The 26987-nt window shown below is 40.2% G+C and overlaps 1 protein-coding gene across 8 annotated transcripts in view; it reads right to left on the bottom strand.

The window, feature by feature from the left end:
- osa (trithorax group protein osa) overlaps positions 1-26987 on the bottom strand; it is a 521098-nt gene that overhangs the window by 196272 nt on the left and 297839 nt on the right. For all 8 annotated transcript variants that reach the window (XM_070096962.1, XM_053791422.2, XM_053791420.2 and 5 more), the window contains 2 exons: positions 21215-22114; positions 14488-14711 (listed from right to left, as the gene is read on the bottom strand). In XM_070096962.1, the coding sequence (XP_069953063.1) occupies positions 14488-14711; positions 21215-22114 (1124 nt within the window). The remainder of the gene's footprint in view (positions 1-14487; positions 14712-21214; positions 22115-26987) is intronic.

The raw sequence follows: 26987 nt of genomic DNA on the forward strand, positions 1-26987 counted from the left end.
TTTAATTAAAAAAAAAACGATCGGAGTTTTTTTTTTTTCTCATTATGCACTGTGTGCTGCAGGATTTTTTTTATATGGTGCATACTGACCACACACACCCATTCTCTCACAGGTGGGCCTACCAGCTTTCTCCTGCTTGATTTGAAGCCACTATAATTTATGAGTATATATACGTCAAAAATGGTGGGTCGTAAGACGTATATATACGACTGAAACAGTCAAAGGGTTAACCTACTACAGTAAACCCTAAATAAAATGGACCTCCATAAAGAAGCTATTGGCTCAAATGGACATAAAATCTGTAAATCCAATTTTCCCTGGACTCAGTGTTTTTAATCATTTTATTCAAGTGCCCTGTACAGTGTTATTAATTAACAATGGCTTCTAAAGCAAGAAGTGATGGTGGCAAGAAAGTGTGATCTTGACTGTTAATAAGGAAGATGAGACTGGTGTTCCAGTGAACCAAGTGTGTGAGAAGTATGGTGTGGCAAAAGTGTCTGACAGTCATGGTAGAAAGGAACAGCTTACAGAATGTGCTATGGAGTCCAGTGTAGATGCTACCCTAAAAGGTTCTTCAATTATTCCTAGGAAGTGTATGAAAATGGCCCAAGATACAAAGGTTGAAGCAGGTGTTAACCTTCATTCTGTTGAGCTTCACTCTGCTGCTAAGAAGATAGAAAGCCAAATTAGCATAGAATTTGGGGCAAGTGATTGTTGGCTTTGATGCTTCCTTAAATGTTATGGCTTTGATTAACAGGAAAACTTGTGGTGAGGCTGGCAGCGCACCCGCAGAAAAAATTGAGCATTTCAGTTTTTCACTAAAAGATCACATGGAGAGTGAAGGATGCTTCTATCTCAACTCTATAATGCTGATGAAACTGTCTCTTTTGGCAATCATTACCTTCCACACTTTAGTCTTTCAGCATAAAAAAAAAGACACCTGGCCATAAGCTCAGCAAAGCCTGCTTCTCAGTATTATACTGTAGTAATGCTGACAGTATGCATCACTGGAAACTGGCAGTTAATGGCAAATCAGCATGGCTATGTTCTTAAAAGGATAAAAAAAAAAAAAAGCTAGTTTGACAATGATACAGCTTCTGACTGCTTTGAAAAATTTTCATCCCTAAGTACACAAGTACCAGCCAGAGAATGTTAAACTTGATCCTGATGAAGTCAAGGCTCTTCTCTTGCTTGATAATACATTCATTTGTTCATCCACAGACTGAAAATTTAATCAGTAGTGATCTTTCTGCTCCCTAATATCACCTACCTGATTTAACCTATGGATCAGGATATTACTGTAGCTGCCAAGAGGTTGTATCAGTCAAGATACTTAGATGAAGTACTAGTATAACTGAGGAGGAACAAGATTCGGAAAAAGATAGTAGTGGCCAACATATGTGAGAAATTTCAAGATGTATAACCTGAAGTGTACCTTTTTCAACACTGAGGCATCATATAAGGAACTGAAAAATACAATATTAGCCAATGGTTGGACGAAACTGTTAAATAATTTTGATATCAAGCTCAACATTGAGAGGGTTAAAGGCCAATGATTCTCATCAAGCAATTCAGAGGGAGGGAGAAACAAACATTATAGCAGAAGATGTGACTGAATGGTTGGACAAAAATGAGGAAGGCCCTGGTTACCAGATGTTGAGTGATGCAGAAATTGCAGATGAAGCTATTGGTACCTCCATAGAAGAGGACAGTGATGATGAAAAAGAGGAGACTGTGAAGTTACCAAAACTGTCAACAGTGCAAGATGCAACTGATGTTTTCATCGCATACACTGACTTCTCAACAAACAAACAAAAAAAAAAAAGTGAAGGCCTATTATCAAAACTTTCACACTAATAGGAAACTTGCTATAAAGGAGCCACATTAACATGCCAAACAAATGAAGGTAGATTTATGCATTAAAGTGTTCTTCATTTTATGTTTTCCAAACCCTCTATCAGTAGGCCCAAGTCATTTACATCTCATCCATCTACATCTACTGAACCATCTGCATCTTCCATGCCATCTACCCATATGTCTCCCATACCATATACAATGTTACTGCTGGAGCTATACAGGTCCTCTGACTCAGAATAAGTTATTCTAAGTCACCACTAGACCACACGGAGATAAAGTACATTGGTAAACTCATCTATCTACCACAAAATGTACAAAAAATTACTGTACTGTACCTCACCTTACCTTTGAAGAGTTTCACTACTCTCGGAGCCCAGCCATGGGCCAGGCTCGTCTGGTGCTTGCGTGGTCAACCAGGCTGTTGCTGCTGGAGGCCCACTGCCCCACATATCCATCACAGCCTAGTTGATCTGGCACCTGGTGAAGATACTTGTCCAGTTTACTCTTGAAGGCTTCTACACTTATTCCAGCCGTATTTCTGATATCTTCTGGTAATATGTTGAATAGTCTGGAACCCCAGATGTTGATACAGTGCTCCCTTATTGTCCCCACCGCACCCCTGCTCCTCACTGGGTTTATTTTGCACTTCCTCCCATCTTTCTCACTCCAGTATGTTGTTATGGAAGCGTGCAGATTTGGGACCAGGCCCTTAAGTACTTTCCAGGTACATATATATTATCAGGTATCTTTCTCTCTTCCACTCCACTTGAAGGCATTCCCAGTAATTTAGGTGTTTTACTGGCTCAATGTGAGCCAGAAACGATCTCTGTATTTATTCCAGCTCTGATATTTCTCCTGCTTTGAACGGGGCCGTCAGCACTGAGCAATATTCTAAACGAGTGAGCACTAGCGATTTGAAGAGTGTCCCAAGTGGCATTATTTCCCTTGTTTGAAAGGTCTCAATACCCACCCCGTTCTCTTCTTGGCTGTCGTGATCTTTGTTTTGTTATGGTCTTTAAAAAAAAGGCCCCCTGACATAATTATTCCCAGGTCTTTTAAGTGTTCTTTTCATTCTATTTGGTGACCCTCTTGAGTTTTGTATATAGTGTTCCTTTTGAGTTTTTCATTCTTTCAATATCTAAGCAGCTGGAACTTAATGCCACTTAACATCATGTTGTTCTCCATTGCCCACTGGAAAACCCTGCTCATGTCTTCCTGTACTTTTTTCAGTGTCCTCTACCGTAGTGACTTTCATGCTTACTTAGTGTCATCTGTAAATGATGATACAAAAGTGTGATGGGTGTTTTTATCTATGTCTGCTATGAGGATGAGAAACAGCAGAAGCGCCAGGACAGTGCCTTGGGGCACTGAGCTTAACTAGCTGATGTTGGATCTTGCTATGTTCACTACTACTTTTTGTGTTGTGTGTGTGTTGGGAACCCAAAAATCCATCTGCTTATCTTCCCCATAATGCCCATTGCCCTCATTCTGTGCACTATCACTCCATGATCACATATGTCAAATGTCTTTGCAAAATTTGTGTAAATCACAACTGCATTTTGGCTGTCTTCCAATGCCTCCGTAATTCTGTCATAATGGTTCAGCAGCTGTGACAGGCACGATCGTCCTTCTCTAAAATGAAGCTGGTTAGGGTTATGCAGGTTGTGCTGGTCCATGAAATTTGTAATCTGCTGTCTCATCACTCTTTCAAAGATTTTTATAATGTGAGAAGTTCGATACACTTGTCTGCAATTTTTAACTAGTGCTCTACTACCTCCCATATGCAAAGGAGCTATGCCTGCACTCTGTAAAGCCTCTGTTATTTCACCTAGATCTTAGCTCTTTCTCCAAAGAATACCGTACTCTACTGTACAGAGGACCCTCCCTTTTCATCTTTAATTCGTTCCAGAGTGTCTGACGAAATATGAAATCGACTAAAACTAAAACCATATTCCCCATAACAAATAATGTAAATCCAATTAATCCGTTTCAGACATCCAAAAGTATAAACAAAAAATACATTTTATAGATAAGAACTATATTCCACAGCTTATTTATCAATCGCAATTCATCCAATATGACATAATAAACAATATTAATAACATAGAAACATGATATATACTCTAGAATGAATAAAATATGTCATTACATATGCGAGGAGTAAGTGGTGGTGGTGGTTGTGGTTGTGCTATTGTTGGGTTTATAAGGGCCACTGAGAATAAGAAATATTTACTTACTGTACCTCGGAGATGCTGGCATTGGTTTAGGGTGGCGGAAGATGCGCAGGGCACCGGATGTTTGTCAGTGACCCTATATACCTCCAATAACATTGGAGGAGTCAGTTTTGTGTCATCCAATTTCTATCATTTAATCGCTTAACTTACTTGCTACACTGTTAATGCTACACTTTATCGCTGGCTGGCACTATAGCCTTTATCAACTCCTGCTGCTTTAGTATTGTACATATCATAGAATCATTGAAGAAGGAACATTCTCCCCTCCCTCTTCCTCCATCATTTTGGTACTTTGCTACAAGTCTTTTCTTGAATTCTATCCTGTTTCTCACCTTCTTTATCAACAGGCTGGTACAAGCAGCTTTCTTTGGGCCCATGGTGGCTTATTTAGCAGTCACAAAGAATAAACAAGTGCAAAAAACAATGAATTATTATGAAATGCTTCCTATGGCCTCGCAAGATAATGTTCACTCACCGAGAAACAAAGCGACACTGCCTCCTCAGAATGCGTGTATGGGAGGTTGTGTGCGCGGCACACTCAGACATGTACCGTACCACCGACAAGAAAGGGGGAAAGCAACGGAAACGGAGCCAATAATTTTACGGAAACAATCAGCGATAACGGAAATGAGTGAAAACAGAGCCCAACGAAAAGGAAGGGTCCACTGTATTGTACTGTACTGCACTTCTAACTCATTTTCTTTTCAAGTAAATGTGTATTTTACAGTACTGTAGTCTAATACTGAACTGTATGGTAGTATATCCAATAGTCCATTAACTGGGCGTTTGTCTGTGTTCGGTAGTCAAACTTTCAATATAATGAATATTACAGAGTACTGTAAAAAAAATATTTATACAAAATAACACTCCATATACAATGTTATTTTCTGAGGGTGAAGTTCATCCATAAATGTTTGCACCTCAGTCCACTTTGCACAAATGTCCTTAATCTTTGAAGAAGGCACCTTCCTCCATCTCTCCTCCTCCTCCTCCTCTGAAGGAATTTCCTGAGCTGTGGTCTGTTGCTGTTGTAGATGAAGGTCTTGCAGCTCTGTAGTGGTTAGCTCTTCATCGTGGTCCTCCACCAACTCTTCCATATCCTCAAAACTCATATCCAACCCCATGGAATTCCCCAATGCCACAATACTTTCCAAAACTGGCATAGGCTCATCAGGGTCAGCCCCAAACCCTTCAAAATCTCTCTCATGGACACATTCTGGCCACAATTTTCTCCTAGCAGAGTTCAAAGTCCTGAAAGTCACTCAGTCCCAAGCCTTACCTATAAGGTTTATGAAATGGAGGATATTGAAGTGATCTTTCCAGAGCTCTCTTGGGGTCAATTTAGTGTCTGAGGTCACTTCAAAGCACTTTTGAAACACTGCTTTGGTGAACAGTTTTTTGAAGTTTGAAATGACCTGCTGGTCCATGGGCTGGAGGAGAGGAGTGGTATTAGGGGGCAAGAACTTTATTGTCATGAAACGAAACTCCTTCACCATTTGTTCTTCCAAGTCTGGAGGATGAGCAGGAGCATTTTCCATTACCAGGAGGCACTTGAGTTCCAATTTATTTTCCAGGAGATATTTCTTCACACTGGGGCCAAACACTTCATTGAACCAATCAAGGAAAATATCCCTCGTGACCCATGCCTTACTGTTTGCCTTCCACATCACACACAATATACTCTTGGCGGCGCTGTTTTTCTTGAACACTCTAGGATTTTCAGAGTGATACACCAGTAAAGGCTTCACTTTGAAATCCCCACTAGCATTACTACAGAGCATGAGAGTTAGCCTTTCATAGGCTTGTGTCCTGGCAGTGCCTTTTCCTCCTGGGTAATGTACTTCTTCTTTGGCATTTTCTCCCAAAAGAGGCCCGTTTTGTCACAAATGAACACTTGTTGGGGTTTGAATTGTTCAGCCTCCATGTACCCCTTAAATTCCTGAACGTATTTTTTCAGCCACATTTTTGTCAGAACTTGTAGCCTCGGCATGCCTAACCACACTGTGTATGCCACTACACTTCTTAAATCCCTCAAACCACCCTTTGCTGGCCTTAAATACACTAATATCAGCACTCGTTGCAAGCATTTTCTTTACGAGATCATCATGCAACTGCCTTGCCTTTTCACAAATTATCGACTGCATAACGCTATCTCCTGATAATTGTTTCTCATTGATCCACACCAACAACAAAGTCTCCACATCTTCCAGTATTTGCGATCTCTGTTTCGTAAGCATATTTGCACCCTTCACAACAACAGCATCCTTGATTTCCTTTTTCTTGGACACGATAGAAGCGATGGTTGTATAGGCTTAGTTTATACAACTTGGCCAGCTCTGTGACATGTCCCCCACTTTCATATTTTGCAATACATGTAATGTCTTTCTTGAATTCTATGGTGTTTCACACCCTCTTTACCAAAGGGTGGCTGGCACTAGAAGCTTTCTTTGGGCCCATGGGGGCTTATTTAGCAGTTACAAGCATTAAAAAAAATGAAATAATACAAAATGTATCATACGAATGCGTGGGATCGTCCTTACAGGCTGATAAACAATGGCACACTGGCTGTAAATGGAGTGTTAGGCCACACGGGTTGCATGGACACATTTGGGACGAATGACTATTACCAAGTTCAATGACAATCACCGAGCCAACATTTTGATGAAAAAAATGTTACTAATTCCGAATATTACGAAATCCAATGACTACGAAATCCAGGGATCCACTGTATATATAATTATAAGGAATTAAAAACTATTATTTTTGATGAATTAAAAATTTAAAAAAAATGGTTTTGCATTTTTTAGACCCAAAGGAATATAACCCTATTTTTCCTGAAGGTTTTTCAGTTTGTTTAAAACCATTTTTTTTATTTACATGCTGTTTTCAGGAATATATCTACCATGTTAAACGGGGCTTAACTGTAGAGCAGACCATCAATCATCTGCCCCCCCCCCAAGGTAAAGGGAGTGCCAGATTTTCAACCACACTGGGTAATCACATCATTTTTTATGATTACTTTGTTGTGTGTACATTTTTTTTTTTTTTCAAATTATTTACTAAATACTAAGCTACCAAATTGAACAATACCACAGAAAATGTTAAAGAACCTATCAGTGGATTATGATCTACTGTATTTATTTGTTAAAATTACCAGCTTCACTACATGACTAAAGCTGTCATGTAAAAACTTTTGATGTCTGAATTATGTAAAAACAAAATATAATTTAAATAATATGTTAAGCCGTATCTAAGTAAAAAAAAAATTCCACACTGGCCATTTCCCAATGAGATAGGGGACCCAATAAATTAAACGTCTGACAGAACAGTAAGGAGACAAATCCAGCTAAATGAAACCTTTATTCCTGAAGTTTTGCCCATGATATGGGTTTTATAAACTCAGAAACAAATAAACTTCCTAAGGGAGGATGAGTACATAAATAATAATGAGAAAAGGTGAAGATGAGCAGGTGGGGTGTGTATCAGGTCACACACAGTCCCAAACGTCCTAGAAGTTTTCTTACCAGAAATTCAGCTAAATAGTATTAATTGTTGTTCTTACTGAACAACACACACACATACAGTTGACATTTATTAAAGGGTATGCTATGCCACTAGTGGCCTCTGAAATCCTAATGAACTAAAAACCCACCACAGCTTCTTCAGTCCTAATTGAATGAAAGGCTATTTGTGGTGAAATGTTTTTTTCACTAAATATTGCAACTGTATATGTATCTACTTGCAGATCTTGTTGGTATCATCATACCCTATATAACCATCTTGGTTGAAGATGAGATACAGTAGACCCCAGGTTTTTGTAATTAATCTGTTCCAGAAGTTTGGCCAAAATCCGAAATGGCCAAAAACCAAACTAATATTTCCCCTAAGAAATAATGTAAATCCAATTAATCCGTTTCAGACACCCAAAAATATAAACAAAAAATACATTTTATAGAGAATAATTATAGTTTTACATACAGAAAAAAATGAGAAATAAATATAAATGACTAATTTTAATGATAAATGAACATTACATACCTTTGTTGAAGACTCTTGTTGGTGAGCAGTATTTATTTGTAGTCCCAGAAGGACTACATCCCAGGCATATACCTACTGGTTATACACTGTGGCCTACAGCCATATTATTACCATCGACATACCATGTTCACTGAGTTTAATCGTTTCTAACAACTACCTTTAGATGCCATCACAAACAAATGGAGAAGTAATGAATAATTCATGCCAAGAACTGTAAACAATAGCCTTATGTACTATGAAGGGCGGCTACTGGGCCAACACAGATTCATACAAGTTTTCTCTGAAGCTGGACCAGAGAAAACGTAATGTTTTCCTTCCAGTGACTACCAACCCTGGATAGTATATAAACATTTCATGTTTATATGCTATGTAATGTGTTTCTTAGATAATTTTGAAGAAAATATCATAGATAGATTAATGAGAATGTCTATGTTAGCCTAAAACAAGACATTTAATGTGCCCAAGAGCGATTATTATTAAACATACATCGAATATAAACATTGCATGTTTATGTGCTAACATGTTTCTCACATAATTTTGAAGAAAATATTACGGATGGATTAATGAGAATGTTTATATTAACGTAAAATAAAACATTTAATGTGCCCAAGAGTGATTATTATTACATACTATTAGTATTACTATAGCATTAAGACTAGAGGGACACTCTTAGTAATGAGTAACAAAGGCATGTTTATATGCTATGTAATGTGTTTCTTACATAATTTTGAAGAAAATATCATAGATGGAATAATGAAAGTGTCTATATTAACATAAAATAAGACATTTAATGTGTCCAAGAGTGAGTCACGAACATATGAGCAACCCAGGTGGACGCGTCTGGTACACTTGATTTCTGCGCCGATATACGAAATCCAGGGGATAAGTTCGCCAAAAAAAGTGCTCAAAATCCAAATTGTACAATTTCTGCACCGGCCGAAAACCGGGGGTCCACTGTACTGGGAATCAATGTGACCTGATGCACACCCTACTTGCTCTACTCACTACTACTATTTATTTACCCACCCTCCCTTATCAGGGTTATCTCTTTGTGATGTAATAACCCTCACTGCCTGGGCAAAATATCAATAAAGGGTCAGTGTATAGTAACCACATTAGTCTCTCCTTACAACTGGTTCAGTATCTCATACCATTATATATACCCTTTGGCAGATGTTTTAAAATACGTAGAATGCAATTATTTTCCTCACTAAACATATAGCCAATAAACTACACACAGGAAAGCCCTGCTTTAAGGCTTTTAGTTAATGCAGCGGTTTTCAATTATGTATACCCAGTCTTCATATATTCACCACTCACTATAAGCTAAGGATGAAAATATTTTAGAGTAAGTAACGTGAATGAAGATGAATGCGTTTTGGGACCTGACGAGCTGTTGGAGTGTGAGCAGGGTAATAGTTTGTGAAGGGATTCAGGGAAACTGGTTAGTCAGACTTGAGTCCTGGAAATGGGAAGTAAAATGCCTGCACTTTCAAAGAGGGGTTTGGGATATTGGCAGTTTGGAGGGACATCTAAACTGTCGTATCTGAGCACCTCTGCAAAGACAGTGATTATGTGAGTGATGTTGAAAGTGCTGAAGTTTTTTCTTTCTTTTTGGGTTTTTCTTTCTTTTTGGGTCACCCTGCCTAGGTAGGAAACGGCAGAAGTGTTAAAAAGAAAAGTAACGTGCGTACTGTACGTGCATTTTTAAGACCTAGTTCTATTACTCACTTAATATATGATTCCGTAAACATGTTATCACGCTGTTTTGTGAATTTGAAAATGAAAAAAGGCTGTTTCACTTTACAGTGATTTTTGCTTTACAGCGGTAGCTCAGAACCTAACCTACTGTATAAGTGGGGCCCTCCTGTATGCTGAAATGCAACCAAGGATACAAGCAAGATGCTCTTTAACATTTAATTTACACAATTATATTAGTGATTTTCACTCAACTGTACTACCACAACTGGATTACAAGTGATTTGTAAGGTTAATTTTTTTCCACAGTAATGACTTCCTTTATGGATGCTGTCCCATGGTAGTGCTACTTGAAGTTCAGCTTGACTATCTCACCGTCCTCCCACCCAGACAATTGAGACGAGGGGTCAGGAGCCGAGCCTTGACCTTAACAACCACAAATAGGCAAGTATACACAAACACAGAGAGAATAAATAGTTATGGGTCATGCTGCAGATAGATAAAATGGTTGCTCATTTCTTACAATGATGGAGTGATAGGGATACAAGATTATTATTTGAAATTCAATGATAAAGTTAAACAGATAAAAATAATACAAATGGGAAGAAATATTAAAGATGAAACTGAAACTATAGAAAGAAGTAAATAAAATGCAAAATGAGAAAACACAATTATAGCTGTGTTTAAAGGAGAGCTGAAGTGTTAAAATAAATAGAATAAAAAAAATTATTTTTATGAAACGGTAGAGGACTTTCTTCTGAAAGTAATAAAAAAAAAAGCACAAAATTTGATGGAAAACTGACAAGTTACACTCACGCAAATTTTGCTGCATCAGCGATATTTATGCATCGGCAATTTCGCCCACTTTGACTCCCATTTTAGGCCAATTACATTATTCCAGTAGACTAAATTCTTAGGTATTTTGCTAGTATTACTTCTATTTTATCGATTGAGCACAAGAAATCACCCAATCAACTGTTTCAACTACCCAGTAAAGTGATCGGAAACTGGTAATTTGACCAATTTCACACTAAGTTAAAAATATTTAAATTTCAAAATAGGGTCCAGAATAAACAATGCAGGTATTTCTGGCACTAAAATAACATTTCCTATGTTTATTAGTTATGTTTCCAGGCTTTACATATGAATTCCATTTTGACTTGTTAAACACGTAAAGAATTTTTATTCGCATAAAAAAAAAAAAGATTTACTGTTATGCAATACAGTAACAGTGTAAATAATATCAGCACATTCATGAATGCACATTAGTCCCACCAGATGACATGTATTGGATGCGTGACATTTGTTTACTCTTGAACATCAGCAAAAATTGAACATTTCCACTACTTTGATCTTAGTTTCAAGCCATTTTTAGTACTAAAAACCAATGAAAATCATCTCTGCTTCTGTAATATATCTTCCAGTCTATCAAATGTGCCCAAGAAACCATGAATACAACTGTAAAAAAACACATGAAAATACACCACAAAGTAGCCGTTTTAATCCAAAAACACAGTTGCAGTTATTTTTCTCATTATGCACTGCGTGCTGCAGGATTTGTTTTATATTCTGCACACTTACCACACAGATGCATTCTCTCATATCTAGGCCCAAATTTACTGCTCACAGCTTATATGAGTGAGATGAGCTCATGACGTAGTACTACGGCTTGGACCCTGGCTTCAAAGCTACCGGACGGACCCTCAAAGGGTTAAAATACTTGGGTTCTATTATAGAAGATAAGGGCATATAAAACAGTTTCATCACAAAACAGCAAAACAATAATATAAATTAACCAGTACTGAATAGGTTGATAAATGTAATCTATGAATGAAAGGAAATGGTACTGAATGATGCGATACTGTGGAAATAATGATACCAATATATACCATGGCTATGACATATTACATCACAAAATATTCAATGGAAGATAAGACAAATTTAGATCAATTTCTTGAGAGGAGGAAGTTCAAAATGAACAAAGCAAATAAGAATAATAATGGTACCATTCAAAGCTTGATAAAACCAGTAAAGAATAAGCCTTTGAAACAGCAGGCCAAAGGAGATAAAGATTACATTAAAAATGACAAAACTGAGGTGTAAAAGAAGATAATCTCCTACGATAAGGTGAGAGAAGTGATAAGGTAGAGTCAGATAAAAGTTCTCTTCCATTCCAGAAACTCCAAACCACTGGAAAAAATTCAGAACTACAAGTGACTCATTAGGGCTCAACACAACTTCAAACTGGCGGGTTGCAATGTTTTTGACCCAGACTGTACACATGTAATGCAAGTACAACACTAAAGAAAAATCTTTATTTAACTCAACAAACTCAGAATGGAAATCTTTTGCTCAATTCATTCCAATACCACTATGCAACTATTCTAACATTTCACACTTCCATGAATGCAACAATCTTAAACCTCCAGTGTGGGAGTTCCTTATACTATCAACCACACTATGAAAAAGTGTAAATGATGTAACCAATCCTCATTCATTATTACTACTGTACATGAGGATAGGTTATTTATGTGCACATGCACTGTACATACTTGAAAATAGACCAACCTCGTGTACAAGTTGACCCACAGCTTTTTGCCAAAATAAATCCTAATACATATCATGTATAAGTCTGCCCTAAGGTTTGAGGGATATTAGTGCACCATTTGAAAATCAAAGTACTGTACTGGGTGTTGGTATTATGTTTTTCAGTGCAAAAAAAAAGTAAAAGAAACTCTCTAAATGTAATGTTCTAATAAGAACAAAGGAGCACTGCAGTAGGTCTACTGGCCCATACTAGGCAAATCCTACTTTCATCTAGCCATTCCCATACAACTCTAATGGCAAAGAAGTGCTTTACTGTATAAAAATGTAAAATACCTAAGCACCACAGTAAGTTTACTAGGCCTATGCTATGCGGGTCCTACTCTCAACTAACCATTCCCACTTATTTATTTGTTAAATATATTTTTAAAACTGTGCATTGGTTGTAGAAGCATCACACTACATTTCCAAGGAGCAGCTAAAGCTAACCTCATCATCTATCAAATGTCCCTCAAATTGTAGTCACATGTACAACTCTATAATAACCGGTCATCAGTATTTGAAATTTTCATATGTTTAGTTCTGGCATGCAGGATTTAAGTGTGTAGTGAATATAGAAATAAAGAGGGTCCAGGTAAGCTGCTGATACACAAGGTTGGTAATAAAGGTACATGATACCAACTAGATGGAAAGAGATCAAATGTAAACATTTGGACATAACACTGAAAACATGGGGAAGTGGAAAAGAATCCATCCTCCATAAACCAACGTGTAGTAAAAGGTAACTAAAATGAAGGGAGCAAGGGGCTAGCAACCCCTGCTCCTGAATAAATTACTAAATGTAAAAAAAAAAAAAAACTTTGGTTTTTCTTTTTAGGTCACCCTGCCTCAGTGGAAGACTGCTGGTAGGTTATAAAAAAAAAAATTGGTTTTGGAACCTTTGAGTGACTGAGATCCCAGGACTGATAAAACGTCTTAGTGTTTGCATTATAATACCATAATACCTTTTTCCCAAGTACAGGTACACAGGGATGATGGTTGGGTGAAAGTTGAATCCACCTAACATGGGCCATTAGGTCTACTGCGGTACTCTTATATCAATGATTTTATGTAGGGGTTGTCCTAGTAAAGGATGAGGAAAGGGGGTAAAAGGTTTTTGTATGCAAGGGACTTGGACACGTAGCAAGCACGTGTGAGCGTATTAGATAGGTGTGAATGGAGAGGAATAGTTTTTGGAACCTGACAAGCTGTTGGAGTGTGAGCAGGGTAATATCTTGTGAAGCGATTCAGGGAAACCAGTTAGCCTGGAAACTAGTCGAGTTCTGGAGGTGAGAAGTACAATGCCTGCACTTTAAAGGAGGGGTTTGGGATACTGGCTGTTTGGAGTGACATCTAAACTGTCATATCTGCACGCCTCTTCAAAGACGGTGATTTTGTGAGAAAGATGGAGAAAGTGTTTCTTTCTGTTTTGGGTTAACCTGCTTCGGTAAGATATGGCCAATTTGTTGAAAGAAAGATATCAAAACCCTAGTTTGGCAATAGTTGTACAAGAACAGAGAGTGTGATTGTGGGCAGGACCTAACTATAATGATGAGCAGGACTACTGCAGTGCTTGATAAAAATTTCCAAAGAGTGAAATGTAGTTAAATAAAATACCCAAAAGTGCAGTGCTACTCTATTCTTGTGCTCTTTTATATAGGGATTACAGTTTACAGATTTCAATCATTCAGTATTATTAACCATGAGTAAGTTGACCCCCTATATTTTTTGCCCCAAAAAACTGACCTTGGAACCTTGACCTATACTCATGTATATTAGGTCTACATATGTAGCATACAGTGTATGTATGCATACTGTATAAGTATGTATACTATAAAATATATAAAATGCATTTTATAAAGTAATGCCTTATAGTACACAGTTTAATAGCTACACAAAATAAAATTTAAAAATCTCTCAATTCACTGAGAGGAAACCAAGATTTAGACTATTTGTTTGAACTACAGTATATGTACTACCATATACAAATTCTCCCATACATCTCATTATTATCCCATACCCTAATGGTAACCTGAAGGGAAATTCCCCCAAGTAATACCCCAAGGGCTCATCCTACCGTCTGAGTGCTGGGGCTTCTCGGCCAACCAGGAGAATTCACGGTCTCAAAATCATCCGGCTGTGAGTTCATGGATGCAGCACCAGGTGATGGGGCAGAGTTGATGGGAGTGGGAGGATGAGAAGGTGGATGCTGTCCGCCCGGCATTCCACCCGGCATGCCAGATCCACCCATGGGGCCATCTTTGTGAGGTTTTGGTGTGCCTGATCGGTCTTCCCCAGATGCTGCAAGAATAATGAAACATTACAACAAGCATGTAAACATCAAAATTACTCCAAGAAGCTTTGTGTTCAATTTCATAAGGAATCTTAACCTAAATTAGTTTACCAAAGCATGTAATATATTGTAAAAATACCTCACTGAAAATAACCTGGGTAACTTTCAACTTTTCTATAGTAAAATAAAATACATAAAATTCCATTAGGGTATACAAAACGCTTAAGTTCAAGGAATCTGAGATCTCAGCTTTCTAGACAGAAATTCTCTCTCCTGCTTAACTTTACTGTAACCTTGCAAACTCTTTCCTTCTGTAACGACTTCACATCACGTAATAGCAAAAATAAAGTCACGATCTGGTTATTCTCCCACAACCTATATCAGTGTTTGTGGATATACAACAAGAGACCAGGCACTTCTTAAATGTCTGGAACCTACATGTTCCAATTACTGTCAGACGGATTGCATGACAAAAGGAGTCTTTTGTTGTAGCTAGGTAGAACATCTCAGAAACTTTAAGGACATTAAAAAATCTGTGACATATGTACCAGAAATAAGTCTAGAGCCACAACAGGGAGGTTTAAATGTGCCTCAGGGACCCACTCAAATAATCAGAACTACCCAACTGGGCTTTGTTGTCAAGTTCCAGCTAGGATATTTCATCAAAGGAAATCACTTCAATCTATCATAGAAAACCAGAGCAGGCCTACATCAAGGGATATATGCCACTCAGCTGATGCTGACACTACTGACAAGGCCTGGAACACATACACTGAGATGAACCCAACAACAAATCTGTGTTAGTACTAGGGCTTCACAGGTAGACAGCTCAAAACACCTCATCTCAAAAATTGTAATACAACTTCTTTAGCCACTATAAAGGGAACAGACAAATTACCCAGCAGCACAGCAAGCCTGACAGTGCACCTGACATCACTGCTCCAGCACTTGCCAGAATACCTGGCAGCAGTGCCCCATCTGCTGATACCGAGTCAAGTTTGATTCCACCAGAGTCCCGTAGCTCGATCGCTAGCACACTCAGCTCACACTCTAAGGTCCAGAGTTCGAATCCCCGGTACAGCTAGATAACATTTAGACGTGTTTCCATAAGACACCTGATGTCCATGTTCACCCATCAGTATAAAATGGGTACCTGGTGTGGATTGCCTCCTGGGACAAAACTGACCTAATTTGCCGAAATGCTCTGCATAATAAGTGGCTTTCTATATATAGTAGTATGTCATTGATGTCAGCTAGGCCTGTATACCTTGTACATGTACTTGTAGAAATAAAGATATTATTATACAGTGGAACCTCAAATATCGAACTTTCTTCATTCCAGACGGCTGTTCAAGTGCCGTTACCGAACGAATTTATTCCCATCAGGAATAATGTAAATTAGATTAGTTTATTTCAGACCCTCAAAAATACACTTATAAAAGCACTTACAAAAATACACTTACATAATTGATTGAGTTGGGAGCAGTTCGATATTTGAGGTTCCACTGTGTATTATATTATTATTAGAGATTGGTGCAGCTATTAATCAGGTGACTGCGCCTGAACAAGTGCTGGACAAGGACATGGTAGAGGACGTGGAAGACACCTGTAGCTGTCTCACCTTCCACCAACACAGTCCCAGAAAAACACTCACCTGGTATATAATCATCGGGCTCACCAGCAGCAGAACCTATAGAAAAATCAGCTGTTGCTTCAGCAACAAATCATATGAAGTGCATGAAATAGGAGTCCACCCTCCCCAGCACATAAGCAGTGCTCTTATTGTCACCGAAGGTGGGTACACCACTAACAACCACTTGCAAGATACCAGGTGCAATTACTACCACAAGAGGGGACATCAAGAAAACCACTGTCATAAAAAAAGGAACTTGACAGACAGGATCACCAGTTCTTTAGAGATCTGTTCTCAGAACAAACCAGCAGGATATCAGAATTGGTGAATACACACATCACCCTCCCAGCTACTCCTATCTTGGCTCAGCAGGTGCCCCAGTGTCCTACCTGTCTCTGCAAGCACCTTACACACCCATTAACTCAAGCTGAACACAATCATGAGGAGCCAGTATATCAGCATCCTATCAGCCAACATTCGAGGCTTCATTAGGAATGTTGAGGAGCTCAGGCACAGATTCATGAATACTCAATGTCTGGACATTATCAACATTGTTGAGACATTTTTGAATGACAGGATTCCAGAAAATTTTGCTAGAATTGCTGACTACACCTCATGGATAAGAAGAGACAGGCAAGGTGAAGGAGGTTTTGCTGTGTGATTTTCTAAAAGTGTACATGCCCAGCTCATTGATGTTGCCATCCTAATCACCTGGAAATGATGTTCAAGGTATGCATAAACACTAGAACTTCTGTTCTAGCATGTGCAATGTACAGACCTCAGTGGCAACAAGTAGACCCCGAAAACTTCCTAATGGAAAAAGAGGACTCCCTTCTGCTTCAACATAAATGTCAACATCATATAATTGTTGGTGACCTCAACTAACATTTTATACAGAGATTCTGATGACTCTCTTGCAGTGTTTGACATGGAAATCTTTGACTTCCTTACTCACATCTCTGGCTTCCCCCTTGACCCAGTAGCAAATGATCTATTTGAAGGCATAGTTGCTTACCAACCCCTTGGCTATGTTGGCAATGTTGAATCATCTGACCACAGGGTGTCTTTACAGCACTGAAGATTCCAACAGAATAAGGCAAGGAATCTGCATGCATAACCTGACTATGGGAGAGGAAACTGGCCGGCCCTTTGCTCTGAGTTTGCTACCTCTGACTGGAATGCTCTTCTCCAAGGTGATGTTGACAACCAAGTGAATGCCTTCATTGAACATAACTTTAATCTCCAACAAGAACACATCCCTCACTGGCAGAAATGTGATGAAGCCTTCAGATCAGCCTTAGTTTGGCTTTCTTTGCCGAGAGGCTGCTACTGCTAAGTACAAGGCCTGGAGAAGGTATAGGAAGCATCCCACTACCTGTAACAGGAACTTGCACATGCAAGCCTGTTGGCAAATGGAAGAAGTCCAAAAGTGGGCCATCTCTAGATGGGAGGCTGACACAAAAAGAAAGTTGGCATCAAGTAGAGTAGGCTCCAAAACCTGGTGATCCTTGGTCAAGGACCAAAAAGGTTATTCACCCGATGAAATTATTCTGCCTCTAAATCGGCAGGATGGAACCATCTCTACAAGCAGTCAGGAGAAGGCTGACAAAAACTTTACTGCCAAGATGCAAGTTCCTGATCCAGCAAGGGAACCTCCTCTGCTAGTCACAAGAACTGTGTCAAGATGTCAGTGGCAACAACAAGGCAGGAAGTGTATTTTTTTATTATTTTTTATTATCACACCGGCCGATTCCCACCAAGGCAGGGTGGCCCGAAAAAGAAAAACTTTCACCATCATTCACTCCATCACTGTCTTGCCAGAAGGGTGCTTTACACTACAGTTTTTAAACTGCAACATTAACACCCCTCCTTCAGAGTGCAGGCACTGTACTTCCCATCTCCAGGACTCAAGTCCGGCCTGCCGGTTTCCCTGAATCCCTTCATAAATGTTACTTTGCTCACACTCCAACAGCACGTCAAGTATTAAAAACCATTTGTCTCCATTCACTCCTATCAAACACGCTCACGCATGCCTGCTGGAAGTCCAAGCCCCTCGCACACAAAACCTCCTTTACCCCCTCCCTCCAACCCTTCCTAGGCCGACCCCTACCCCGCCTTCCTTCCACTACAGACTGATACACTCTTGAAGTCATTCTGTTTCGCTCCATTCTCTCTACATGTCCGAACCACCTCAACAACCCTTCCTCAGCCCTCTGGACAACAGTTTTGGTAATCCCGCACCTCCTCCTAACTTCCAAACTACGAATTCTCTGCATTATATTCACACCACACATTGCCCTCAGACATGACATCTCCACTGCCTCCAGCCTTCTCCTCGCTGCAACATTCATCACCCACGCTTCACACCCATATAAGAGCGTTGGTAAAACTATACTCTCATACATTCCCCTCTTTGCCTCCAAGGACAAAGTTCTTTGTCTCCACAGACTCCTAAGTGCACCACTCACTCTTTTTCCCTCATCAATTCTATGATTCACCTCATCTTTCATAGACCCATCCGCTGACACGTCCACTCCCAAATATCTGAATACGTTCACCTCCTCCATACTCTCTCCCTCCAATCTGATATTCAATCTTTCATCACCTAATCTTTTTGTTATCCTCATAACCTTACTCTTTCCTGTATTCACCTTTAATTTTCTTCTTTTGCACACCCTACCAAATTCATCCACCAATCTCTGCAACTTCTCTTCAGAATCTCCCAAGAGCACAGTGTCATCGGCAAAGAGCAGCTGTGACAACTCCCACTTTGTGTGTGATTCTTTATCTTTTAACTCCACGCCTCTTGCCAAGACCCTCGCATTTACTTCTCTTACAACCCCATCTATAAATATATTAAACAACCACGGTGACATCACACATCCTTGTCTAAGGCCTACTTTTACTGGGAAAAAATTTCCCTCTTTCCTACATACTCTAACTTGAGCCTCACTATCCTCGTAAAAACTCTTCACTGCTTTCAGTAACCTACCTCCTACACCATACACTTGCAACATCTGCCACATTGCATCTTCTACTTAAATTGCTGGACCAAGAAAGGGCTGTGGGCCCAGATAAATTGAGCCCAAGAATGCTGAGCAAATGTGTAGACCAGCTAGCATCACCTCTTACTACCATCTATCAGCACTGCCTAGAACAGTGTCAATGGCCTTCTTTGTGGAAAGAGACAAAATGTAGTCCCTATTCACAAAAGGAAGAGTATAGCAGAAATCGGCAACTACAAACCAGTGTCACTCCTGTTAATCATTGGCAAGATTCTTGAGACAATAATCTCACTGTAAATGACTGTTTTTCCAAATACCACTCATTTCTTTGTGATTGTCAATATGGCTTCAAAAAAAAAGGTCACACTGCTGATCTGTTGTTAAATATCTCCACTACATGTCACTAGTCACTGATGAATTCTAGGTTAGCTTTGTAGTAGCAAAGGACACTGCTGGTGCTTTCGAATGAGTATGGCACCAAGGACTCTTGACAAAACTGCAACAGGAGTCGCTGGCTCTGAACTATTCCTCCTCAATGATTACCTTCAAAGTAGATCTCTAAGAGCAGCTCTCAACAGGACAGCATCAACAAGATACTCTATTGGTCCAAGTGCTCCACAAGGAGTGTGTGCTTAGGCCATTGTTATGTAATGTTTATTTCGACAACCTCCTACATCTCCTCCCAGAATCTCATGCATATGCAGATAACTGTGCTCTAACATTTACTTATCCTAGAGAGGAAATGTTAGCTGCTCTACATCAATCACCAGCTTATAGCTATATCAGCCTGGAGAAAATGATGGTAGGTCACATTTGCTCCTGAGAAAACACAAATGATGATGGGGAAGTGGTAAAAATGAATTAGTGTGTTAGTACCCAAGGATAAAGCTGATATCCTAGGGGTGAAATCTGACTCCAAACTATAAAGAACCAAGTTGTAAATCTTGCAAACAAATCAGACAGGATGCTTACAGCACATAGACATATCTTGCATCTGCTTGACAGTAGAGGCTGCAAAATTCTATATAAGGCACAGGTATGCTCAAATTTCTTGGACTGCCTGCCCCCCATCTCATCTGTGACTTCTTGACAGAATAGAGAACAGAGCAAGATGACTCATCTCTCACCTGGACCCAACCTGGATAGATCTGCCAAGGCTACTATCATCAAAGTACCAGACTTGGCTCCACTTCGCAGACAGTGAGAAGTGAGCTTCTACATGACAAGATAGGCAGCAAACAGCACCTACATTCCAAATGTACCCTTCTCAAGAACATCCCTTCATCAGAGATCAATTCATTTCTAGGATAACTCAAGGGAACACTGTACATTTTAAAATATATGTAGTTAAAGCAAAAGGTTTAATTCTAAATTCATTTAAAAACTAAAATCATTACTACATTTCATGTGAGGCACTGTGTTCTAATGAAGACAAACTCTATTGTTAAACTTCAGTAAATAATACCTTAAGGACAATTTAAGTTTTGATTATTTATGAACACTATTCTTTCAAGCTATTTTTTTTACAATAGTTCCAATGTTGAGTTTGCTCTTACTATCCATCCACAATACCTAGTATGAACTTTAATGCTCTATTGTGCTTGGACATCTGAAGAAAATGACAGTTGACTGCTGTTAGAAGAAAATGCATAAAAGTGAAATAGTACAGAACAAAGTTAAAACAATGGGTAGACAACAAAATAGGAAGATAAGTCAAGGCTTAAATATTGGTTAGGTTCCATAAGTGAAATAAGCAGGATAGAATTGTCTGATTATTTTAAATGGAAATCTAAAAACAATAAGTAACAAATCTGAAAAAAGGAATATAAAGAATTCAATGTCAATTTAATACATACTCTCTATGAAAGCTTACCAGCAGAATTGTTGGAAACCGTAGACTGTTGTGATGCTTCATCTACTACTGGATTACCATCAGGTCCTATAGAGGGTGGGTTACTGTTATTGACAGTGGTATTGCTTCCAGTATGATCTCCAGTATCCAATGGGGCACTGGATGGTGTTTGTGGTTGTGGAGTGGACGTGGGTGGTGGCATGTTGTTTTGAGGACTCTCACGACTGCTGTTAGGCATCCCTGGCATCCCTGGCATACCAGGCCCATTTGGGTACATCTGAGGTCCCATATATGCACCCATTTTTTGGATGTGCTGCTTTATATAGTGAGAGGTATGTGGGGGAGTATGGGGCCTGGGACCACCCACACTACTAGCCCCTGGCTGACCAACCTGGCTTGACATCTGGACAGGACCACCTTTTCCTGGCATACCAGGGGCCCCAGGCATCATAGAGCTAGGCATACTTGGTCCTGGAGGACCCTGATTAATGCCTTGTCCTCCCCAACCCTGCGTCCCAAATGGAGGATACCCGTATGGCTGGCTGGGGGGAACATGGTTATTGTGCGGGGGCCGTGGAGAGTACTGGTGGCCAGGTGGCATTGATGAAGGAGGGCCTTGAGAACCTTGTGGAGCTCCTGGAGGAAAATTTTGTGGGTATGGCTGCATCATTGGGCCCTGTGGTCTGACTGGGGGGTATTGGTGACCCCCTTGGTACCCTGCCTGCCCATAGGAGGGTCCAGGGGGACCACCAGGGGGCATGTGGCCCATCTTAGATGAATAACCGTGAGGACCAGGAGGGGGACCTGTAGACATGTGCGGTGGAGCAGCAGGGGGGTATCCTGGTGCATGCATGTTGCTGTTGCGACTCTCACTCTGTCCACTGCCAGGGTGGGGGGGCATCACAACGCTCCCCGGACCACCTGTAAATAAAGTTATCTTTTAATAAAAGGGGTAAAAAATATAAAAAAAAAAATACTGAAAATCTATTATTTTATAAATTATTTTTTTTATTATCACACTGGCCGATTCCCACCAAGGCAGGGTGGCCCGAAAAAGAAAAACTTTCACCATCATTCACTCCATCACTGTCTTGCCAGAAGGGTGCTTTACACTACAGTTTTTAAACTGCAATATTAACACCCCTCCTTCAGAGTGCAGGCACTGTACTTCCCATCTCCAGGACTCAAGTCCGGCCTGCCAGTTTCCCTGAACCCCTTCATAAATGTTACTTTGCTCACACTCCAACAGCACGTCAAGTATTAAAAACCATTTGTCTCCATTCACTCCTATCAAATACGCTCACGCATGCCTGCTGGAAGTCCAAGCCCCTTGCACACAAAACCTCCTTTACCCCCTCCCTCCAACCTTTCCTAGGCCGACCCCTACCCCGCCTTCCTTCCACTACAGACTGATACACTCTTGAAGTTATTCTGTTTCGCTCCATTCTCTCCACATGTCCGAACCACCTCAACAACCCTTCCTCAGCCCTCTGGACAACAGTTTTGGTAATCCCGCATCTCCTCCTAACTTCCAAACTACGAATTCTCTGCATTATATTCACACCACACATTGCTCTCAGGGGTTAAGTAATATAATTCTAGAATTATATTACTTAACCCCTTTCACTGTCCCCCACACAGATCTATGTTACTGATGCCAGAGTCACTCACATATGCCTACATTTTAAGCATAGCACCCTCAAATATGCTGCGAGAGGTAAATTTAGTCCTAGACGTGTAAGAATCTGTGCGCTAAGTGTGAATATAAAAAAAAAATCCTGCCACACAATGCACAGTGGGAACAGCAAACCTATGACTCTGTGTTTGGTTAAAATGGGAACTATGAGGTGTTTTCTATGGTGGTTTTATATGGCTTTATTGCCTGTTTACTGCTATCACTTAATAGAACGGAAGGCATTCTACTGAAATAGAGATCATTTTGGTCTGTTTCAGGTTGAAAGCGGATTGAAATAGAGATCAAAGTGGGAGAAATATTTGACTTATGGTAACTTTCCTGAGGAAGGGCAGCCCCTTCCCCAGTCTGTTTCATGGATTTTTAAAAGTTCTCCTTCAATTATTGGGATGGTCAAAACTATGACCAATCATTCTTATTTATATTTTATTAACAAGAAATAGGGTGAACTTCAATTTTGTGTGATGATGGATTCAAAATGGAGAGGAAGCTATATAAGAGAGGCCTGAGGACATGATTATTGAACATAGGAAAGGTTGCTTGAATTATTAGAATGCCTACGTGTATATTTTAAATTCTGCTTTTAAATTGGAATTTGTTGAATTTTGTGTAAAATTAGCCAAATTACCGACTGCTATGCACTTTATAATGTAGTTCTGATAATTGAATAGACAGTTTCTAGCACTCAATCAATGGAATTGAAGGCATACCTTCAGAAAAGAAAACTACCGTTACAGAAGATTTTTTTAAATGGCAACACTCAGTACTTTTCATCTCAAGGGTTGCAACAGTGAAAGGGTAAAACAAAAATAAAAACTAATATTTTTTAATTTATGCACACATGCACATTTTATATACGTACATACATTTTTTCAACACATCAGCCGTCTCCCACCATGGCCAGGTGACCAAAAAAATAGAAAAAAAACTACAAAGTCTTTCATCTTTTTGCATTTAGTACATGTTAATGCATTTTGTCTTTAATTAAAGTTTACATAGAATATAAAATATAGGGGGTAGAAGAAGACAATATTCAAACAGCTCCAGGTAGAATCTCGAGATTTCCCTGAAGTTTATTCCTTTCTCTGAGGATGAGGGTCCCCAGCTCATATACATATACATATACATACATACATACATACATACAGAAAGACAGACAGACAGACAGACAGACAGACAGACAGACAGACAGACAGACAGACACACACACACACACACACACACACACACACACACACACACAGTGCAAAGGTTTGCAACAAGACTAGTTCCAGAGCTATGGGGATTGTCCTACAAAGAGAGGTTAAGGGAAACTGGCCTGACGACACTGGAGGACAGGAGGGTTAGGGAAGACATGATAACGACATATAAAATAATGCAAGGAATAGACAAGGTGGACAAAGACAGGATATTCCAGAGATGGGACACAGAAACAAGAGGTCACAATTGAAAATTGAAGACTCAGATGAGTCTAAGGGATGTTAGGAAGTATTTCGAGTTGTCAGGCAGTGGAATAGCCTAGAAAGTGACGTAGTGGAGGCAGGAACCATACATAGTTTTAAGGCGAGGTTTGATAAACCTCATGGAGCAGGGAGAGAAAGGACCTAGTAGCAACCAGTGAAGAGGCAGGGCCAGGAGCTATGAATCGACCCCTGCAACCACAAATAGGTGAGTACAAATGGGTGAGTACACCCCCCCCATGCACGCACACACACCCACCCACCCACCCACCCACCCACACACACACACACACACACACACACACACACACACACCCATACCCACCATATTATGTAATAAAATAAAGCTATTGGTAAAAAAAGAATGAAAAGATGGGATGGTAGGGTAAGTGGAATAATCAAATGTCTTCAGGAAGAAATCCAAATACTCTTTCTTGAAACCTTTTTATCCACTTCTCCGAGGCTGCGGGTCCCACAATTTGCACCAGATGTGGACCCCATTATGCGTGTGCGTGCGCGCACACACACACGTACACACACGTACACACACACACACACACACGCACACACGCACGCACACACGCACGCACACACGCACACACACACGCATGCACGCACGCACACACACACGCATGCACGCACACACGCACATGCACATGCACGCATATGCACACACATGCACACACATGCACGCACACACACATGCACATGCACACGCACATGCACACACGCACGCACGCATCAAACCTCGGTTTTCACATGCCCTAGTTTTCGTACAATTTGGTTTTCGGCAACTTTTTTCATCGAAACTTTGTCCCAGCTTTCGTACATCCGCTTGGTTTTTGTACAGTTGAAAATGGTCCGTACCAAACTCGTTCGCCTGCCCACGTGACTCGGCCACTCATTTCCTGGAATCAAGTGCCCACACAAAGAATCCCATGCATTCGTGGCTCAGTCTGCCTTTGTTTCTCGTTGAGTGAGCATCACCCCACGCGTTCATCTGAAACATTTCATAATAATCCGTTGTTTTTTTGTGCTTGTTTATTGAGTTTGAGTGCTAAATAAGCCACCATGGGGCCAAAGAAAGTTCCATAAAGTTTGATAAAGAAAGCGAGAAACACGATAGAATTCAAGAAAGAGCTCATAGCAAAGTACGAAAGTGGCATATACGTGGTCGATCTCACCAGGATGTATGGGAAGTCCACATCAACGATCAGTTCCATCCTGGCGAAGAAACAAGAAATCATGGAAGCTGATGTTGCGAAAAGGGTAAATGTGCTAATGAAACAGAGATCACAAACAATCGAAGATGTTGAGAAGTTGTTGTTGGAGTGGATCAACGAAAAACAGTTAGCAGAAGATAGTGTTTTGGAGGCGATAATTTGTAAAAATTCAAGGCAGTTGTATGCGGATCTCACAAAGAAAATACCTGGAACGAGTGCTGATCTTAGTGAATTTAAGGCCAGCAGAAGCTGGTTCGACAAACTCAAGAAGTGAACTGGCATACACAGTGTGATAAGGCATGGAGAGGCTGCAAGTTCGGACAAACATGAGGCCGAAGAATTCTGATGAATTCAAGGAGTACGTAGAGGCTGAAGGATTCCTCCCTCAACAAGTCTTCAATTGTAACGAAAAAGATCTCTTTTGGAAGAAAATGCCAAAGAGGACCTACATCACTAAGGGGGAAAAGGTACTGCCAGGACACAAGCCTACGAAAGATAGGCTAACTCTTTTGTTCTGTGGTAACGCTAGTGGGGATTTCGAAGTGAAGCCTTTACTGGTATATCACTCTGAAAATCCCCGAGCATTCAAGAAAAACAATGTCAACAAGAGTAAACTGTGTGTGATGTGGAAGGCTAACAATAAGGAATGGGTCACGAGGCTTATTTTCATTGAGTGGGTCAATGAAGTGTTTGGCCCGAGTGTGAAGAAATACCTCCTGGAAAATCTAAGTGTCACTCAAGTGCCTCCTGGTAATGAACAATGCTCCTGCTCATCCTCCAGGCTTGGAAGACCAACTGTTTGAGGAGTTTAGTTTCATCACAGTGAAGTTCTCGCTCCCTAATACCACTCCTCTCATCCAGCCCATGGACCAGCAGGTCATTTCAAACTTCAAAAAACTCTACACCAAAGCACTGTTTCAAAGGTGCTTTGAAGTGACCTCAGACACTGAACTGACCCTAAGAAAGTTCTGGAGGAATCGCTTCAATATCCTCAACTGCATAAGCCCTATAGATAAGACTTGGCAGGGAGTGACTTCCAGGACGATGAACTCTGCTTGGAGAAAATTGTGGCCAGAATGTGTCCTCGAGAAGGATTTTGAAAGGTTTGAGGCTGACCCTGACGACCCTATGCCTGTTGTGGAATCTATTGTATCTTTGGGGAAGTCCATGGGGTTGGATGTGAGTGGCCAGGATATGGAAGAGTTGGTGAACGAAAACAAGGAAGAGCTAACCACTGAAGAGCTGCAGGACCTTCAACTGGAACAACAGACCAGAGCTGAGAAAATTGCTCCAGAGGACGAGGAAGAGAGAGAAAGGAATGTACCTTCTTCAATGATTAGGGACATGTGTGCAAAGTGGAATGACTTGCCAATCTTTGTCGAGAAATATCACCCTAACAAAGCTGTTGCAAGCCATGT

This window comes from Cherax quadricarinatus, chromosome 55 (genome assembly GCF_038502225.1).
Source record: "Cherax quadricarinatus isolate ZL_2023a chromosome 55, ASM3850222v1, whole genome shotgun sequence".
Classification (NCBI taxonomy): Eukaryota; Metazoa; Arthropoda; class Malacostraca; order Decapoda; family Parastacidae; genus Cherax; species Cherax quadricarinatus.